This window comes from Lonchura striata, chromosome 12 (genome assembly GCF_050655825.1).
Source record: "Lonchura striata isolate lonStrDom1 chromosome 12, ASM5065582v1, whole genome shotgun sequence".
Lineage (NCBI taxonomy): Eukaryota > Metazoa > Chordata > Aves > Passeriformes > Estrildidae > Lonchura > Lonchura striata.
The window spans coordinates 4,581,288-4,600,522 of record NC_140714.1 but is presented as its reverse complement, the minus strand read 5'-3'; the positions used below and the strand labels follow the sequence as shown (position 1 = coordinate 4,600,522).

Genomic DNA, 19,235 nt, shown 5'->3' with positions numbered 1-19,235 from the left:
CTAGGAGATGACTTTCAGCATTTTCTCATAGGAAGGTTTCTCAAATTTCAAATGAGGATTGGTGAACAAACACTTCTCATTTAGTGACAATATATTTTTTTCTGGATACACTTAGAAAGAGAACAAATTATGGACTGCAGCAATGACTGTCTCCACTACATTTTATACTTGCACAACCCCCATGATGACTTTAGTGATGGTGGGGGAAGAGGCACAAGTGTGGCCCTTCAGAGTGGGTTTTCTTCTTATTTTGCAGAGGGTCCAAGATGTCATGTGCTACCTCAGGAGAGTGAAGCCCTTTACAGAGGCAGCAGATGCAGTTCAGCATTGCTCATTCTGTTGTGCTTCAACTCTGACCACGGAAGCGCCAGCTCCTGGGACAGAAAGTGCTCTGTTTACACTCAGACCTTGGCATTTTTCCTAAGGGTACCAATTATAATGGTGTTTTTTGTGATATGGGCACACATCCATTATGAATTGGCTTGCACCCACCAACTCATTTTCTACAGGCCATGGAACATCCATCAGATGGCAACTATTCCCATTCGTGTGCAATGTTAAGGAAATCTAGATCATTACCAGCAGAATAATGAATTCCCTAGAATTGTTCCATTGTGCAATTATATGAAGTATGCTAAGAAAAAGGGCAGTTTCTCAATAAAGTACTCCTTTTTATTTTCCTAAACCACAGGAATGATAGATTATTAATCATGATTAATGCTCAGTTACAGTGAATTATAGTGGAGCAGTGCCTGGAAATCCCAGTCTGCTTGGTAAACTCATTTTCTTGCATAATAGGAAACTTACCTTGCATTTAAGAGAACGCAAACAGATGAATGCAATGGAACTAACCATTTCATACAATTAAAAGAAAAATGTACTAGGTACATACATTCTTAGTCTGACAGTCTTGAACTTTTTTGATACTGTACAAGCATAGTAGAAGAATACAATTGCAAACATCTTAATTGTTCCTGTATTTTGCTTTCTTCCTGAGAACCAGAGTCTTCTAGAGCTCAGCTGTGTCACTCATCCTGAATCCCTAAGCAGCACTGGATTTAAGGCAGAGCTGTACATTTTCTGGACATTTGGAAGATGTTGGTTGTTCTAGCTGATGATTGCTCAAGAGAATACAAATGCTCAAAGTGCTTTAGGAAGCAGAGGAAAGTCGAATGAGGTAAAGTAATATATTTCATCCCTATATTTGGGGTTGTATATGGGATAATTTTTGCCAGCCCCACATCTAAGGGACTCATTGTACATGGAGAGTAAGGCACCAGGATGACATTATGGAAGGGCTCATGGTCAGTCAGAGAACTTAATATTCTTTGAGATAACTGAATATTAAACTTTTGGAAGCCATCAGAGGCTTTTCCAATATTTAGCAAACATCAATTCCCCTAAAGTTTACATCCTAATCTGTATTGTATTCTGAGAACAGAGTGAAAAGAGGTGAAAAGACATTTTTGTCTCAAGGATGAGACTGCTGGGTCATTTCCAAGAGGAGATCCTTAGAGAGGATCCCATGGTCCTTTCCTGTGGAAGGTAGCAAAGCAGCTCTCCGTTATTCTGCCTGTCTCTCTCTTCCCCCAAGCAATCTGTCAGTGCATTTCTGGTGCCGGGGAGAGGCGTCGTGTCGGAGCGCTGTTCCCGTTTGCAAAACGGGAACTTCTATTTGTTGTTCTCAGGAGCTGGTTTCACGCACTGACATCTCCCCAGGAGCACAGCTGAGTCCAACATGTTCCCAGCAGCCATCCACCCAAACGCCTCCCACTCGAGCACCCAGACCTTCCTTCCCAGTAAATAAAAAATACAGAGACAGCCTCGAATTGTTCCAAATGCTTTGGTTTCACTGGGATGTCTACCCATGTTCAGATCTAATAAATGGGTATTTTTCTGCACTAGGAAGTCAGTTTAGTGTGGGAATAGGATGGCTTTTCAAAGAGTTTCTGGAATAGTTAATGGAAAAGTCTGACTTTCTCTGTTGTCAATGTGTTTAAATGTTCCTACGTGTCGTGAAAGTACAATGTTGCAATTAACAACTTTGTGACAGAAAACAAAGTTATCATAGGCTGCTGATTCTACTGTGTTGTATGAAATAACATGTTTTTCAAGGTTTCACTGCTCAAGAAATGTCTCAAAAATCTACTTCCTAAAGCAGGAAACTGAGCAGTGGGCCCTTGTACACTTCAGGCAAGGAGCTATTGCTGCATTATTTAAAACACCACCCACAGCAGCTCTCAATACATCCCAGTGCGATTCCATTCATATTGCTGGGACATCCTGTCCAATCATGGCTATAGTAATTCTGTCTTTGACCTTACCTGTGCCCTGTATTAGACATGACCTCAGTATGCCAACCTATGGATTACAACACACATAAAAAAAAAATATTCTGAATAATGATTCCTAGGAAAAGAGTTGGAAAAAATTCCACATTTGTGCCAAAATCCCCCAGTCCAGTTCCACAGCTGAATGAGTTCACTTGCCATGAGTTATACTGGTGTGGTCATTGTGTTTTTCCTTGCAGACTCAGAATTGGTACAAGACATCCTGGCTTGAAAGGCAAAGTCTCCATCTCTGATTCCCTCACTGACAATGTTTTGGGGTATGCACCCTCTGGTTTCCCCTCTTGGGCTCTGTCCAGCCATTACACATGAAATCTCCCATTCTGGAGGTTGGCATCAAAAGCAAGGACTGCCAATGTACATTTTTATTGGTGCTTCTCTAGGAAATGGTATGTGGAACAAGCATCCCTCTTTTCTGACTCCTAAATGCCTCGGGTCAGAGTTTTTATTCATAAACACTCACATGCCACTTTGTAAAAAGGATTTAAAGGATACCAAGGTGGTATAGAGTATAGAATGATCCAAGCCTCTGTGGCCTGGTATGTAGCAGTGAGAGTTTAGCTTAGCTTTGGAAGATTTAAGATCAAAATTCTGTGGAAGAATGCAAATCGAAGCACTAAAACTCAGCACTGCCCATCCTGGAGTGGGTGACCCAAACCAGTACCTCCTGGAAGACAGTGGGTTGTGCTGTGGGGTTTGGGAATGATGTGGTGATGAAGGACTAATGATTTAGCTCCTTTAGGTGACTACAGCTCACGATGTGACAGTGTAAGATAAGCAAATCTCTTCCATTCCCCACCAACATCCTGGAAGGAGCAGAGAAATGAGGTGTTCTGGGCTGCTCGCTGCATTGCTGAGGTTTGTTGTCTTCTGGTCACTAGGCTTTGTAAGATGCTTGGAAAAAGGTTATTAGTGGTTCTACTTTTGCTTTCTGATTTTTTGAAAGCATGAGTGTTCCAGAAGGGGGATAAGGAAACTACATACACATGGCTGTTTTCTCCCATTAAATGTTTGTGCACCAGGATTACGCTGATTAATAAACAAGTGGCTTCAGTGATTTTAGAAATACTTAATATTCCAGTATCTTGCCAAGGATCCTTGTTTGGGATTCCACAGGCTCTTCTGCACTGAGATCACTGAGGGTTTTGGGAGAAATTTTAGTGCTTATATAAAGAAAACACTGACTTTGTGTTAGTCTATAAATACCTAATATGAGCAAGCAATTCTGTACTTTCCTCTGTGCTTAATACCTGTGTTCTGCACCCTCAGGCAGATGAATTTACATGCTTTTCTTGTCATATGTGTAATGTGCAACATGTATTTCCTTTTTATTAATCAGACCTGCCATCAGAAAGGAGATAAAAGGAGTTTAAGCCCAACCAGGATGGATACTGTCATATTGTTATCTTTTGTGCACAGGTGGAGATGCCTGTTTGCACGAGAATCAGAGGCAATATTCTGTTTCTTGCAGAAGTCTTACAAATGAAAATCAAGCAAAGGAATTACTGGATATCTATGGGGTAATTTTCCTCTGGAAGTGTGTAGTCAATTCCCATTTAGGCTAATTACATTAAGAAGCCCTTTCCTATAACTAATGAACAATAGGCATAACCTCTTATTACATAACCATGGGCCAGCACATTAATACACTGTCAAATTGAAATACCCTGTGAAAATGCTTCCTCCACAAAAATCACTGGAGATTTTCAGTGACATTTGCTGTAATTACCAGTAGCATGGTTTCTAATTAATTAATTTTTTTTTCTACCTATACTGGGCATATAAGAGTGTTTTAAGAGATTGAATAAATAAATTTTTAATTATAAAATGATTATATATCATACATTATTTATAATAACCAACAATGTGTAATACATGTTTAGGTATGAATCCATTAGGAAGATGAACTAATATATATATCAGTGCTAAAATAATGTCCTAATTTGTTCTGTGTTTATGAATGGCAAAATCAGTGTTTAAAGCAATTAAAGGTTTATAAAAGCTTGGATTGACAGTGGGTAAAGCAGCAAGCACACTTGGCACTTAGGAATTCTGTTGTCATCTATGGCAGAGAAGACCCCTTTTTGTCCTTTATTGGTTTCAGCAGTTTGTGATATCATGCCACCAGAACAGTACAGATAGAGAGACCTCCAAGGAGGGAGCAACAAGATGCACATAGTCCTCATTGACAAAACCTCTGGCTATGATTAATATTTCAAAGAAAAAAAATCTCCTTTGTAATGTGTCAGGTAGTTTTGAGGAATTTTGTCAGTCATTTCCCTATTAGCGGTAGCAGACTTCTGAAATCTCCATGGCGAGTTCCAGGCACTCCCCGGTCTCGTGGCAGGACTCCAAGAGGCTGCAATCAATGTCACAGTCACAGTTGCAGTCGTTGTTGCTGTGGTCTTCGTCAGAGGTCTGGTAATATCTATTGGATGGACAACAGGTATCTGTCAGCCAATGTTCACAGGTATCAGGCAGCATTATAAGAAAGTCCCAAAATTGGCAGAACAAGCAGGCCAGGATAAGTGTTGCGCATTCATCTAAGAGAAAGGAAAAGCAGGGAGACGTAAGAACAAGGCCAGTGTGGCTACACAGAAGTGAGAGGGTGGGCTAAAAATACATTGATGATAACTACTTCCATAGAGACAAGTGAAAAGTTTATTTTCTATTTTAATTGCTCTGGAAAAACAACAGCTGTATGAAAAGAATTTGAATGGAAATATTATGTGGTAGTGAAATGCAGAAGAAGAAGCCCTTTAAACCAAATTTTATCTTCTCATGCCTGGACAGCAAAGAGGCAGAAGAGACACAAGAAGCTGGGAGGGGACACAGCCAGGACAGCTGATCCCAGCTAGATAGAAGGATAGTCCAGACCATATGGCATCAACATAAATTAGGCAGAAAACAAGCAGGGGTTTCTGCTCAGATAACTGATTTGGCATCATTTGGTGAGTGCTGAGCAATTGCAATGTGTATCCCTTGTTTTGTATATTCTTATTCTTATTCTTATTCTTATTCTTATTCTTATTCTTATTCTTATCCTTATTCTTATTCTTTATTATTATTATTATTATTATTATTATTATTATTATTATCATTATTATTTTGTTCCTCCCATGTAAAACAACTACAATTTTCCTATTACACTGCATTTATCTCATCCCATGAGATTTCTTCCCTTTTCCCTTCTGGTACCCCCATTCTGCAGTGGGGCAGTGGGTGACGGGTTCTGTGGGGTTGAGTAAACCACAACATCAGCACAGGTGACACTGGAGTTTATTTTCATTTTCACAAGAGTTTGCACTAAAAATATTTAAAAACTACCAAGGACAGGGAGGGAGAGCAGGTCTGGAGAAGAGCTTTCAGGAAGGGCAATGTGCCTCAGCTCAGGGTCCTGCCAACTCCCCACCAAGCAGGGCTCTTACCTTTTCATTCACCAGTGTCAGTTGTTCAAAGGAGACAAAAGTTTGGAAAATAGATTATGTAGGATGTGTATCTGGAGCCAGTGAATATTCCTGAAAACTTGCTCACCATGACTAAAACTCTGTGTTATGTTTGTGCCCTCCCAAAATCAACTAATTAACTCCTCACCCCTCAGCCTCCAGCATCTGGGGAGACTGCTTGGGTGTAGCAGGTGTGAGATTCCAACTGTGTGAATCCAGTTGGAGCACAGACCCAGACCTTTCCTTTCCCTTTTTTTTCTTTTTTCCCTTCTTGTTTTTGGAAAGGAAAAATGCCTTCAACAATATGAGTGTCTTTTCATTGGTTCCTTCAGGAAAGCATATGGTTATAACCACATTTCTTGCCCTAGGATGACTAACTGTGAACTCATTCAACTGCATTGGTTCTGTTGTGGCATTTTCTAGCTCACGTAACATGAAGTTAACTGCCAGGAAGTTTCCAGAATTATGCTTTTTTTTTTTAGAAAGCTTTCTTGATGAAAAAAACAAAATTAAAAAAAATCATTCCAGCTTCTTTATTAAAAAGGCAGTTAAAGCAGGTAGAACGAACAAACAGCATGTGACTGAACTTCTTTCTAAATGGCATATTATCACCAATGTTATCAATTTTAATACTTATTTAAATATGTCAAGATCTATTTAGGTTCAGACAAGCACAACTAACTTCTAAGTCAGTTCTGTTGAATAAGAATGACTAGATTTTGGTGATACTCAGTAAGTTCATGCTTATATTTTTTCCTAGCTAAATGAACTGAAATAATTATAAAATTGAAATAGTTAATAAGGTGACACCACTGTACTTAATTGTATGAAATTTACACTGTAGAAAATGTAATCATTTTATCCAGTAATTCTTGGTGTAATTAAGACTATTCTTTTTAGATCTCTGATGTTTATGAAATTTCTTTCCTATACATAGATGTGAGAGACAGAATTCAAAGTTATGTCTTAATTAAGGATTTGGCAATTTTTTTCCTCCCTCTCCAAAGATCCATTTTTTTAATAACAGGTTTTTTTTCCCTGAATGTGTTAGCCATAATGGTGATTATGTAATCTGGAGAGAATAGATATGATTCTTAGGGCTTCATCCAGGAAAGAGAGCACACAAAAAGCACAAGATTTTAATAATAAAGTAATGTTTCAGCACAGACTCTGTGATGTGCAGTAAAGATGCTTTTAAATTCCCATCAGAGCACACACCATGAACTGTGATAATGGATGTAACACATTTCAAAAAATCTGCATGTGTGAGGCTTTTTGGTCCTGTTTTAAGTGGGGTAATGTATATAAATAATAGATATTAGCAATTAGACATCGATTCCTATGCATTCATTTATATATTTGAAAATAAATTAGCCACAAACTGCATAAAAGAAGATGCAATCTCTTGTTTTCCCCTCTGTTTTCCCTGCTGTTTGCCAAACGGCATTACTGCGTTCATCTCAGTGAGAACAATGACCTCAGCTCTCGTTCTCTACATTACTAGATTAATTAGCACAAAAGAAGAATTTATAATCATTTTTCTAGCATGCCACATCTCTAAGTTTTCCTGCTCTTGTTTGGTGGCATCTGCTCACACAGATGATGCTCTGAACAACCCTGGTCCAAAGCTTGCTGAGGCCTTTCTGGTCATCCTTGGTGAGACCTATGAGTGTTGTGTTTGCTCTTGTCTGAGCCCTGGGGACAAAATAATCACCAGTTTCCTCATCTACTGTTCTGCCTTCAGATGTTCTCCAAGCACCAGCAAACAGGATTTGGCCTCGTGCATGTGGAATAAGCAGTAAGTTGTCAGAGTGGAGTGAGCTGAGTATGCAATGACAACCACAAATCTGTCTTCCTTTGGTTTTCTTGGCCTCTATCCAGCCCTTAACATTATTAATTAAGCACAGATTGGTTTGGGGTTTTTTTTGTTGTTGTTGTTTATTTCCTTCACGTTTAGCTTTTTTTAAGGAGAATGAAATTTGTTATTTGCATCACATGGCACACACCTGTGTGCCAGTAGTGGTTGAGATAGACCTCAAATTCAAAAATATGGAGTGTGTGAACAAGAGGACAAGTCCCCTAAATAAAAGAAATACTTCAGATCATTATCTGAAATTAAGCATATTCCAATAGATGTATCACAGACATCCCTTTTGTAAGGATCTGTGACACAATAGAGATGTTAATGATTCTTGGAGAACAGGGCACTTTATTGTGTTGATCTGTATTTAGAAATGCTTAATTTAGGAATTGTTAAATGATATGCACGACAGATCCCAGCTCCATTGGATATAACACACTAATCCATTATTGCAAAAGGCACTCAAAAGAAACTTCTGAAATACTTCACAGAGCCTTTTTTTAACATGCACTGGAATAACCAGGAATAGATGTATCTGGTACTGACACTGGTGCCTCTGTGCAAACTCTCATTACTAAAGTACAAATGCTCTGTGGCACAATAAGCTCTAAGCTCCTCTTCTATGACTTTAGTATCACTGACAATTTAAGATCATCTTCTAGAAATTCTCATCTACCACACAAATGTCTGCAGGGCAACTTAACATTGCTTTTGGCGATGTTCTTGAACCTCCTGTTCAACATTTAATTTCGAGTTGGTTATACATAGTTCTTTTGCAGTGGGCATTATTTAGAAATCAGCTCAAATGTGATCTGTTTTATAAAACATACCATCACTGTCTCTCTGATGTACTGATGCATCATCTTCAATGTAAGTGAATTCTCTGCATTTCTCCAGGGAAGCAATGGATGATCTGCTTGCATCTGACAATTTCTTCTCATTCTTGGTACCCTTTGATGAAGCGTCTGTGATGCTGAATTCTGCGACAGAACTCATAACAATACCTTTCATAGGCTTTTCATCTGTGTGTTTTTCATTTGTAAGCTGGTTATCTGGTGGGATTAGGAAAAGAAAGACTGTGATACCAAGGCAGAGATCTAAGAGAATAACATATGCAGAATTTTCAAACCTCCAGTTGTTTACTTCCAAGGCCTAACCCTTCTCACCTAATGATTTCAGTCTCTTTACAGAGGTTTATTCATAGTAAAGGTATTTGTGAACTTGCCTTCTAAGGTTTGCCCTTAAACCCAGAGGACTTAGAGGCTAAGTAATAATTCACTTCCAGTGTGTGGGATCAGGTTTGGAAATAAAACAGAACTATTGCCTCAGGTTGACATCTATTTAGTGTTTGATATCCTAACTTCAATTTGTGACATAAAAGAAGGCAAAACAATTATCTTGCTATTTTTCAGCTGCAAGTTCATTTCCCTAAATTAACAGCCAACAATGTGCACGTAGGTGGTACCTGGATGCAGATGTGCCAGCTCACTGTGGCTCATAATGTTGTAGAAAGACAGCCAGATGGTCTCTGTTTAGCATCCAGATTCCTTATTTCATAACTTCATCCCCACTTGCGTTGTTGGCCTGGAAGTTAACCAGGAGATGGGATACTTCACATGCTGTCAGCGTGCCAGAGAGGCAGCTCAAAAACCAGAGGGAGAGCTTAATTTTAAGCCCCAACTAGGGGAAAGGTTAAGAAGAGTTCTGAGTTCAATTTATTCTTGAAGAACTTCTCAGACACAGATAAACATGGGTTGATATATAGTTTCACCCACTCTCTGAAGTGATCAAGTGGCCAAGAGACACAGTCATTCTCTTCGTGGCAGGGATGATAAAACCTCATCAGTTCTTATCTACAGCTGATTAACTCCTGTGCCTCACATCAAGCACAGCCTCACTTTTTATCTCACTTAAATCTTGTGATATGCTTGCTCTTGAGCTATATACAGAAAATCAATCTTTACAAACACCTCAGTTTTGCAAATGCTACTTTCTGAGAGGAGCAGTAAGTGCTCTGAAGTGGTTCATCTGCACTTGCCTGAAGGAGTCTGAGGAGAGGGCCTGAGTATCTCTTGGTTTTTAGGTACCTTTGGCTTCTGACACAGGTTAAAGAAAAGCCAAGGAAAGGCAGAGAATGAAACCTTGGTGAGACTGCAGCTGCTCCATCAGTATCCTTGCAGCAAGAGGAGAAAAAGTGGATGGGATGGATGGATGGATGGATGGATGGATGGATGGATGGATGAATGGATGGATGGATGGATTGCAAGGTAAGTGAAAAACCAGGGCCACCATAAGGCTTGAGGAGGGGGGAAGCAAGGATTTGAGAGATAAGTAGCACCTAGTTTGAGTCCAGTGAAGGCCACTGAGGTGGTAAGGGGTCTGGAAGACCTTCTGCATGAGCAGAGGCTGTGGGAGCTGGCTTTGGTTGGCCTGGAGGAGAAGGCAAAGAACAGTGCTGGATGCTTGGCTCCCCTCCAGAGCCAGGATAATGGAGAAGCCAGACCCCAACTCCTCCCAGCACTGCACAGATGGAAAACAAGGAGATGACATGGTCAGAAGCTGCAGAAAAGGCAGCTGGAACTGCCCAGGGAATTAATTCCTCATCATGGGAATCTGCAAAGCACCAGAACAGACCACAGCAAGGCTGTGGCTGTGTGAAGAGCTCAGCTGGGCATGGACCCCAGCAACCTGCTCTTACTGTGGGTTTCTGGCAGAGGCCAAATGAGGTGATTCTAGAGTCCCTTCCAAGCTAATTTTTCTATTATTTCTATAACTCCATTTACTTAGCAAATGAATAAGCAATTAATTTAAATTTCTAGCCGTGTTTCTAGCCATTTTAGACAGTTTTACCTGGAGAGATACACAGAAGCAGAAAAGGTGGGTAGAGGTTAGTAGAGTGAGATCTTGGGATAAGATAAGCACAAAAACTAGGCTATCATTTTAATTTTAAATCACTGCTTTAAAATAGTGTGTTGGCAGAGGTATTGTCTTGATTTTGAAGTCATAATGACAACAAAGTCTACTGTGATGGAAATGTGAATTTCCCTGTCCTGGAGAGTTGGCCTTGGGCAGGGAGCGAACGATGGGATGGAGGCAGTAAGAGAGCAGTGGCACAGAGAGGAGGTTCAGAAACTTAAACTGTCAGGTTTTTTGAGTATTGTGATGAAGGAAAGCCACAGGCATGATGGGAAGACTGGGAGAGGCAGTGGCTCCACTGGGTGTGACCCAGCAGTGCAAAGCACAGCAGTTCTCCCCTGAGCTTGTACCCTTGGTCATAAGAAATCAGCATCTGAGGCTGGGCATGTCTGGTTTTGTCCATCTGTGATGATTTGTTGATGGTTTTCCCCTCAAAGTAAGCAAATTCAGCTTTCTCCCCCCCCCCCCCCGACTCTTTGGCCAGCCTCTTCAGTCCTGAATGTGACTGTTTTCCAGTGTTTGTAAATCAGTGACATTCCACAGGTTTGCCTGCACTTTCATTCAATAACAAACCATCTTCAGGAAAAGTTCTGCTGATTAAAGCAGCAGAGCTAAGGAGGAAGTGATGTCCTGCTTATGCATTGGATTTATTGGATAACAATTGTTTTTTGAGTCCAAAAGACACAAGCCCTACCTGTTAGCCAGGTGCCAATATCACAAATGGGTCTTGCTTGTTCACACTGAGAGCTACACCCAGGCTGAACCTTTAGATACACACGGATCAGATCAAAAGGCTTAGGCAAGAATAACTATTATTTTCCACCTTCATGATCTGCCCAGAAATCTAAACTAGTTATGTTTTAACTCATGATATATTTGTTGAGTTCCCCAATTCTGCAACAATACAATGGCCCACAGAATGCATTTAAACATTCAAGAAGTGAGACTGAAAAAGAAGTCTGACAGAAGTAATCAGTAAATGCCAGACTGACATTTACTGTATCCACCGACTTCTACTATTCATACTTGGAGTCAATTTTTATTCTTGAAGTGCTGTTGAAGAGAAATCAAAACCAGAAATAGAAAGGCATAGACATAACCTGAATTTTTCAATACAGCACCATCAAACAAAAGGGTAACAAAAGCTGTCACTCAGGGACTCTTCTGTTTGTTAAAGCATACTACATCTTGGAAAATACAGTACATTTTAGTGTCAGACTCTTAGTTTGAAAAGCTCCCTTTCAGTAATGTTATACTTGTCTTGTACAGCTAGATCAAGCCTTCATGCAATCACTGTAACAAGCAACTTGCTATGACAAGCGAGATCCTTGCTTCCAGAAAACACTGCAGGAGAGGCTAAAGCAGTGTACAATTATAGGTCTCCATTTCATTTTTATGCAATTACCTTCAGTTCAGCTGTGGGTCCATCTACATTATGTCTTTTATCAATTTAATGTTTGCACAAAGTGTCTGAAGAAATAAAGATTGTGCTAGACCAGCAGAAAAAAAAAGGTGGTTAGCACTTTTTTTTTCCTATTATAGTTTGCTGCTGGATGGAACAGTAGTAGTTTGAGAGTTTGGAACAAATAGATGTAACCAAATAGGCTTTAAAAATATATTGCATACCACTCATAGTATTTATGATTATTGTTAATCGAGAATATAAAAAACCCTAAATTACAGTTAGAGATGGGAAGAGGGTCAAACTTTGCAACTTTCTTTTAAGAGCCAGTGTTCAGCTTCAAATGTCCACGTCTGTGTTTTTAATGTATAGAAATCAGCCACTGAAGTGAACTTAAAGGGAAAAATAAGTGTATCATGATGGAGAAATGTCAGATTATTCAGTGTTAGACTGTTAGGCAGAGGCTGCTAAAGGTACACCCCCACAATGTGCCATTTTTAAGTAATATGAAGTAGCAACTTTCTTCCTCACATGGGGAAGCTGAGACTTGCCTTGGCTGTTGCAGTAGAAGACTGGGATTGTTCAACCATGTTTGTATCAAAGATAGTCTCAACACTCACATGGAATTTCTTTTTTCTTTTTCTTTTTCTTTTTGGAGTTGGGCGATTCAGATGGCTGACTACAAGTGTCTAAATTCATGAAAGCACAAAGTAAATCACTTACTTTTCACTGATGCCAGCTCCAGATCCCTCTGGTTAATAGGGAGGAGCAGTGATACCAAGACTGGCATTTGCAGTATGTCCCCTGACCTCTATTTCTCTTCATTGGCTTTAGGCACAAACCAGCATCTCGCAGTCCTGGAGAAGAGGAGTCTGCAGTTTCCCTGCATGCTTCTGAAATTAGATTTAATATAGAGATATACAAGGGCTCTAAGTCTATTTTTGATAAGGGACAGAGGGTTTAAGATGTGCTCTGTTCTGCTGGACAGGGATTGCAGCAATGCAGGTAATCCAAAGCAGCTCTTGGAGCAGCTGTTTAGGAGGAGAGTCCACTGAAGGAGAAGGAGAATTGATCTCTGACCCTCCTAGGGCTCATCCACATCCTACAAGGAAAGGACAAGGGAGCCTGTGGCTCTGCTCAATGCTGGCATTTGTTCCAAATCCATCCTGGCAGTGGTTCTTTGTCTCACACCCCTGTAGCGAGGTGTCCCAAGGGTTAATGCTAAACTGTGTGGAAAACTGTGGCAGTTTAGGACCTGTAACTTTTTAATTTTCCCCTGGGGCATGGTGGTGTAGCATTCATCCCGTGCCCTGCTGTTGCTGCCTGTCTGTTTAATGTGTCACATGCTCATCACTGAAAGAGCTGTGTGCCACATCCGTTCAGTCCCCAGATGACACAGGCAGAGCTACATCAGACCTGATGCATGAAAACTTGCACGTATGAAGGCTTGATCTGACCTCACTTGGTTCTTATTGTACAACGAAACCCAAACCTCAGGGTTTGACAGCAGTTCTTCAAAAAGGCAAAAGCCAAAGGAAAACAAAACACTTTTTCTTGATCATTTAAGGGATATATTAATCTGCCAGGGAGGGAGTATCTCTGCATGCATGGGCCCAGCAGCTTACCTGGATGGTCCTCACTGCTCGGCGTCACCCCAGGGAGGGCCAGTAGAGGCAGGGAGCTGGTGCGACGGTCTTGGTGGAGAGAAGAAAACAAAATTGAAGAGGGATAAGCGTCAAATAAATGTGGTTTGGCACAGTTATTACCCTCAGCCACTTAGTAATAGGCATTGACTTCAGGAGTAGTTGGTCTGAGGTCAAACAGAAGCAAATATGCTTCCTTGCAGAGGGAGGTTACATGGCATGGTGTGCTGTTTGTGTTACTCTCTGTCTCTTTTCAGGAAAGGAAGCATAAAAAAAACCTGCTACAACAGAAAGTTTCACCCAAAAAGGGGTGAAGTGGATCACTAGCAAACACAGCAATTCAGGTAGGTACAGAAAATTTGAGAGCTGGGAGGTCTGACATGAAATGTGGGGCATCATCCATGCCCAAACACCTCAGAAACCTTAGATGATGATCCCAAATCATGAGCAAAGGAGGAGAGAGGAAATTTAAGCCCAAACTCCAGCCTTCATGGCCCGTCAGTCTTGGTGGACAAGATGCTCAAGATCCCTGTGGTGGCAAGCCCAGGTCCCCACATGGAGCAATGCTGAGCTCCTCCACCTTGGACACACCTGCCAGGCTGTTCACTCCATGTCTAAGGCTCAGAGGCTGAACTCTCCTTTCCTTCTCTCCCCAAGTGTCAGGGGGGCAAAGTAGGAAGGGGTGTGGGACTATCCGAGCCATGAGTGCAGCAGATGGAGCAAACTCCATGGGAACTGCTGTTGCCCACATGGGAGAGGCTGGAGGGAGCTGCTCCAGACCAGTATATCACAGGGGCTTTCAGAGATTTGTGCCCATTACATTCTGCTGAGCTCAGGCAGAAGGATGCAGGGGATTTGGAGACAGTTTATTTTTGTCATGAGGAAACAGGAAATAGTACACAAGGCTATAAATATATCCCAGGCTTCAGATGACATCATGAACTCGTGCAAGTGCTTCACTACTGATTTACGATGATGGACTGGTAATTCACAGGAGCTTTGGGTTTACTTTATTATGCTGTTGCAGTAACAAAGCTAAGGGTGCAATCCCGGGAGGGGGTATTTTATCAATAGTGAATTTTTGACCTCATTGCATGCATTTTAACTTCATGAATTAGTGACCCAGCTAACTGTAAAGCCTTCTATAGGCTTATTGTAAATCTATCACAGGACTGGCAAAAACTTTTGGCCCAGGTCCTAAGCTCTGACAGGCATGTGTTGATGGACTGCATAGCAAGCACTTCCACTAATATTTCTCACTAATTATGCCATATATTAAGAAAAAAATGAATGAAGCCAATGTTTATATGCCGCTTTAACTGCTTTTCATATAAGAAAGCAACACAATCCCTAATAAATTTTCACCTTCAACATTTCTATTCATTATAATTTTTACCATGATGAATGAAGTTAGAACTGGAGAGGGAGGGGGTTCATCTTGAAATCTGTTCAGTGAATGACTGAATTTACTTCCCCAACTTGTGTTGAGGAAGGAGGGAACAGATGGACACAGGAAGAAGAGGGAGGCGAGTGCGGAACGAAGGAGATGGGTGAGGAACAGATGGAGTCAGGAGAAAGTGAAGAGGAGAGTCAGCAAGGATGGTAGAAAAGTTTTCCACTTGACCTTGAGTTGAAATGAAGATCTGCATGCAGCATGGGGCAGCTAGATTTTTGGGATGCATCCTTTTTTCTCTCCATGGCACTTATGCTATAAGGTCTTGTGGGCCATCCCAGCGGCCCAGTACACCCCAGGGGACCTGCAGAGCCAGGAGCTGAATTGTCCCTTGGGGTCACCTGCTGCAGAAGGGCACCTGCACTGTGTTCAGGTCATGTAATGGTAATGGCAGGGGAGAGCTGCATGCCAACACAAGAACAAAAATGTGTTGGGACGTTGTAATTCTCCCAGGCATCCTAGCCAAGCCAGAAATTGGAGTGTATAATTTTGAAGAAGTGTACTACACCCAGTTTGTTAGGATCCAATGGCCAAAATACTCAGAGTAATTTATGATTTTACCTGCTTACAGCAAGACATTTGAGATGGCCTGATTTTCAGAATATGCTGAGCATCTGTGTTTTGATGTGTATTGAATTATATATCCCAAATCACTAGTAAGTCCCGGAAAATCTTGATTGTATTCTTAATTCTGTTAAATTGCCTGCATACACTCCACTGGTTCTGGCTTTGCTAGCTAAAGAATGGAAGAGGTGAAAGCTAAATATTGGCCATGTGTGTCATTCCCTTTGAAGAAAATGGGAGCCATGTGCACTCACCTAACAGCAATGTTTGGCCCCAACTATGATTTCACAGCTGGGCCCTAACTTCAGGAATGCCAAAGCACTAAATGACTCAATTGGAGTAATCTGATCAATGCTGTATTTTCACTGTGGATTTAAATTGCACACACAGCAAGAGCAGAGTTGGTTTTCTTCTCTCTCAAAATCACTTTTCTCTGCAGATTTGATAGCATAAATATGAAGTATTGCTCTCATCACACAAATAAGTGAAATGGCAGAAAACGTATGTCAAATAAAACGTACAACATTACGTCCTTTTTACTTTTTGGAGGCTGTTTAAGAAAATGGCTTCATTAATTTTGACTGAATAAAAGGTTCCTTTAAGGGATTTCAATGGGTGACATGAAAAATGTTAATACGAATGATCAAGACAATGGAGGTTAAAACTGTTTTGAAAATATGTTTCATTTATAGATCTCGGCTGTTGGAAGAGTTACAGAATAAATATACGGTAGTGCTGACATCCAGTGCTGTTTCATCTTAGCAAAGAGTTTTTAATAAAGAAAATTCTTTTCAAGGAATGCTTTCTGCAGCCAGTCTTCGAAAAGAGGTTTTCCCCCCTCCCAGTTTAATAAAATTAAAGTAATTTATGTCATATTGATATGTCGATATGTTTTTCAATAAACTTTTTCACAGAGATTTTTTTTTAAATTCTCTTCACTTTAAAAATTATAATTATATGTCTTCCTCCCACTTTGAAAATGGCACAAGGTGCTCATTTGCAGAGCTCTACTGTTCAAATCTTCACTGAGAATAGAAATGTCATGACTCAGTTAACAATGCTTTATTATTCACATTGATCTTTTTTTATAGTGTTCTTTATCTCAAAAACATTGTAAATCAGATATCTTCCTCCCACTCTTTTGTTCATTTGCAAATTTTTATTATTCTAGTTTAAAAAAGCAATGGAGTGTCAAGAGTCAGTGTATATTGTTTATGTTCTTTTTTTGCTTTAAAATTACTTTTAACTATAAAAAGTAAGAGGTATAGCAGGAAAAAAAAAAGAGCTGGATTTAAAGATGCTTAAAAAAGAATTGAAGGGATCAGTGTGAATTTTATGCTGTTCTTTTACACCTTAAGAGTTTTAACAACTTTGCAAGAAGGGGGACTGAGCAATTTTTAAGAAGGTTTTTATGTGTTTAGTCCAATGTCCCTGTTGCATCAGACATCATCATCTGTGTTAAAGGCTGGACATAATTCATGCCCTAAATTACCACAACAGCAAAATTCAGAGTGTGTTCACTGGCTGGTTTGCAGGGCCTGCCCAGAGCCCTTCCTGTCCATCACTCCCTGTCACAGCCTGATGAGCGCCAAGGAAAATCACTGAATTGTCACAGAACCTCCCAACTTTGGTATCAAGTGTTAACTGCAGCAGAAACACAACATCAGCTGGTCCACAGGCAAGGCAATCCCTGAAACTCATGGGGTTGGATGTGGGATACAGGTGTGCACCCTTCGGGAGAGCTTCTCCAGAGTTTTTCAGGATATGTTTGTGGATCAGCTCTCCCAAATTCCCCTTCAGCCACTGTTTTCTTTCCCTGTCATGCTTTTCTTTAGGTCCATATTTCTGTCCTGGCAGCTGTGACTTTTTGAGTGGCTTCCATGAGATAAATCTCTTACAGGAGTTGGGGATAGTCCAGGCAGCAGCAGGATCTCGTGGTGTTTCACATGCTTCTCGCTGTTAGGTAATTTTTTAATCATCTTTCCCCTGTTTTGAATTTTATGATCAGAGCATCCTGGCACCCTGTTGTTATTCCAGCAGGTCTTGAAAGAGATCATCCTCTCTGGGAGTCTCTGAGATGGAGTGGCTATACCTGAACTTGTATTTAAGCCCCAGACTGGATTGTTTTGTCTTATTGAATTATAGAGTGGTTTGGGCTGGAAGAGATAGAAAGAGCATCTAGCTCCAACTACCTACCATGAGCAGGGGCACTTTCCATTAGACCAGGTTGCTCCAAGCCCTGTGGAAAGTGGCCTTGAACACTCCAGGGATGGTGAGGACCTTGTAGGTGGCCCTATTATATGAAATACCCCTAAAAGTGTTGTAAATGAAGCGAATGTCTGCTTTCCAAATTCTTTTTTTTTCTTTATTTTTGTTTAAAACTGCACTCTGCTGACATTTACTAAAAGGGATAATTTAAAAACTCAGAAGAAGGAAGTCACAAACTGAACCTGAACTGAAAGCACAGAGCCCTGTCCTTCCCCCTCCAAGTGGAGAGCTTAGCAATGTTTGTTTTTATTAATGTCACCATATGTCTGTGCCAGTCCCTGTCCTCTTCCCCAGGCTGGGATTTGGGATACAGAGCCCCTGAGGCCACCCTCTGATGGGGCTGCCTGCACACCCCTCAATGGGTCCTGAGGCAGATCCATCCCAGTGCTCATGGACACCTTCTTGTTGTTTTGCAGGGCAAACTCAAACCTTTCAAATTCTCTTTATCCCTCATTGCAGAGAGTGAAACTGGAAAGTTTGATGTATTGTCTCATTTCAGTTGACCTTGCTGTTTTCAAAGCAGAGAAAAAACAAACCTTACAATTGTTATTGTTATTGTTGTTGTTGTTGTTGTTGTTGTTGCCTCGATGTCACTGCTGCATTAATTCACTTTCCTTCCTCTCAGGGTTAATGACTCACCCCACAGTGAGGTTAAGGTTGTCTGTCAATATGACCAAATTTCAGAAACAAAACAATAACCTGAGCTGAGTAGCCAGAAGTGGATGGGAATTTATTTTAAATAATCACTGGCACAGTAACTAAAGGTAGGTCTAACCCATGGACATCCTTTTGTAATTTCTGACTCTTTAGCTGGGGAAATTTGTAGGTAATATAAACCAGAAGATGCTGAGTTTATTACAAAAGAATTCTTTTCCATGTAAAACTCTGTGTCATTAAATTTGGAAAGCACTTAAAATTCTCAGTTTTATTTTTGGTAATCACTATGTATTGAAAAGTGAAAATATCAGAGGGATCTCTAGGCAGAATTTGTGAACTTTCCAATGAAAAGAGAGCACAGTATCTTCCTTTCATGTCCCAAGGTCTGTGACAACTCTGCTGCTTTCTGAATGACATAGAACTTGTTTGCCAAGAATTTATTCCCAAAGCGGGCATTACCCACAGTTATGGTCACAAAGATATCCTTGCACAGCATTAATGCCAGAGCTGCTCTGAGACTGTCAGCATTCTCATTTGGTGGGGGGAAACACCAACAAATCCACATATATTAACACCATCAAACCCATATATATTCTTAAAAGAAATCCAAACATTTTAAATGCTGTGAAATAGAGCTGCAAGTCACAGAAGATGCAGCATTTCTCACAGATAGTCCT

General features: G+C 40.6%; 1 protein-coding gene across 7 annotated transcripts in view; it reads right to left on the bottom strand.

The window, feature by feature from the left end:
• Positions 1-4,398: 4,398 nt before the first annotated feature.
• MDFIC2 (MyoD family inhibitor domain containing 2) overlaps positions 4,399-19,235 on the bottom strand; it is a 44,143-nt gene continuing 29,306 nt past the window's right edge. For 3 of the 7 annotated variants that reach the window (XM_077786170.2, XM_021550760.4, XM_077786171.1), the window contains exons 3-5: positions 13,599-13,667; positions 8,486-8,707; positions 4,399-4,891 (exon numbers count right to left, since the gene is read on the bottom strand). In XM_077786170.2, the coding sequence (XP_077642296.1) occupies positions 4,632-4,891; positions 8,486-8,707; positions 13,599-13,667 (551 nt within the window). In that variant the 3' untranslated portion in view covers positions 4,399-4,631. Of the gene's footprint in view, positions 4,892-8,485; positions 8,708-9,120; positions 9,218-12,696; positions 13,239-13,598; positions 13,668-19,235 lie in introns of those variants that run through there. The other 4 variants (XM_085590300.1, XM_085590299.1, XM_077786172.2 and 1 more) reach the window with 4 other exon arrangements.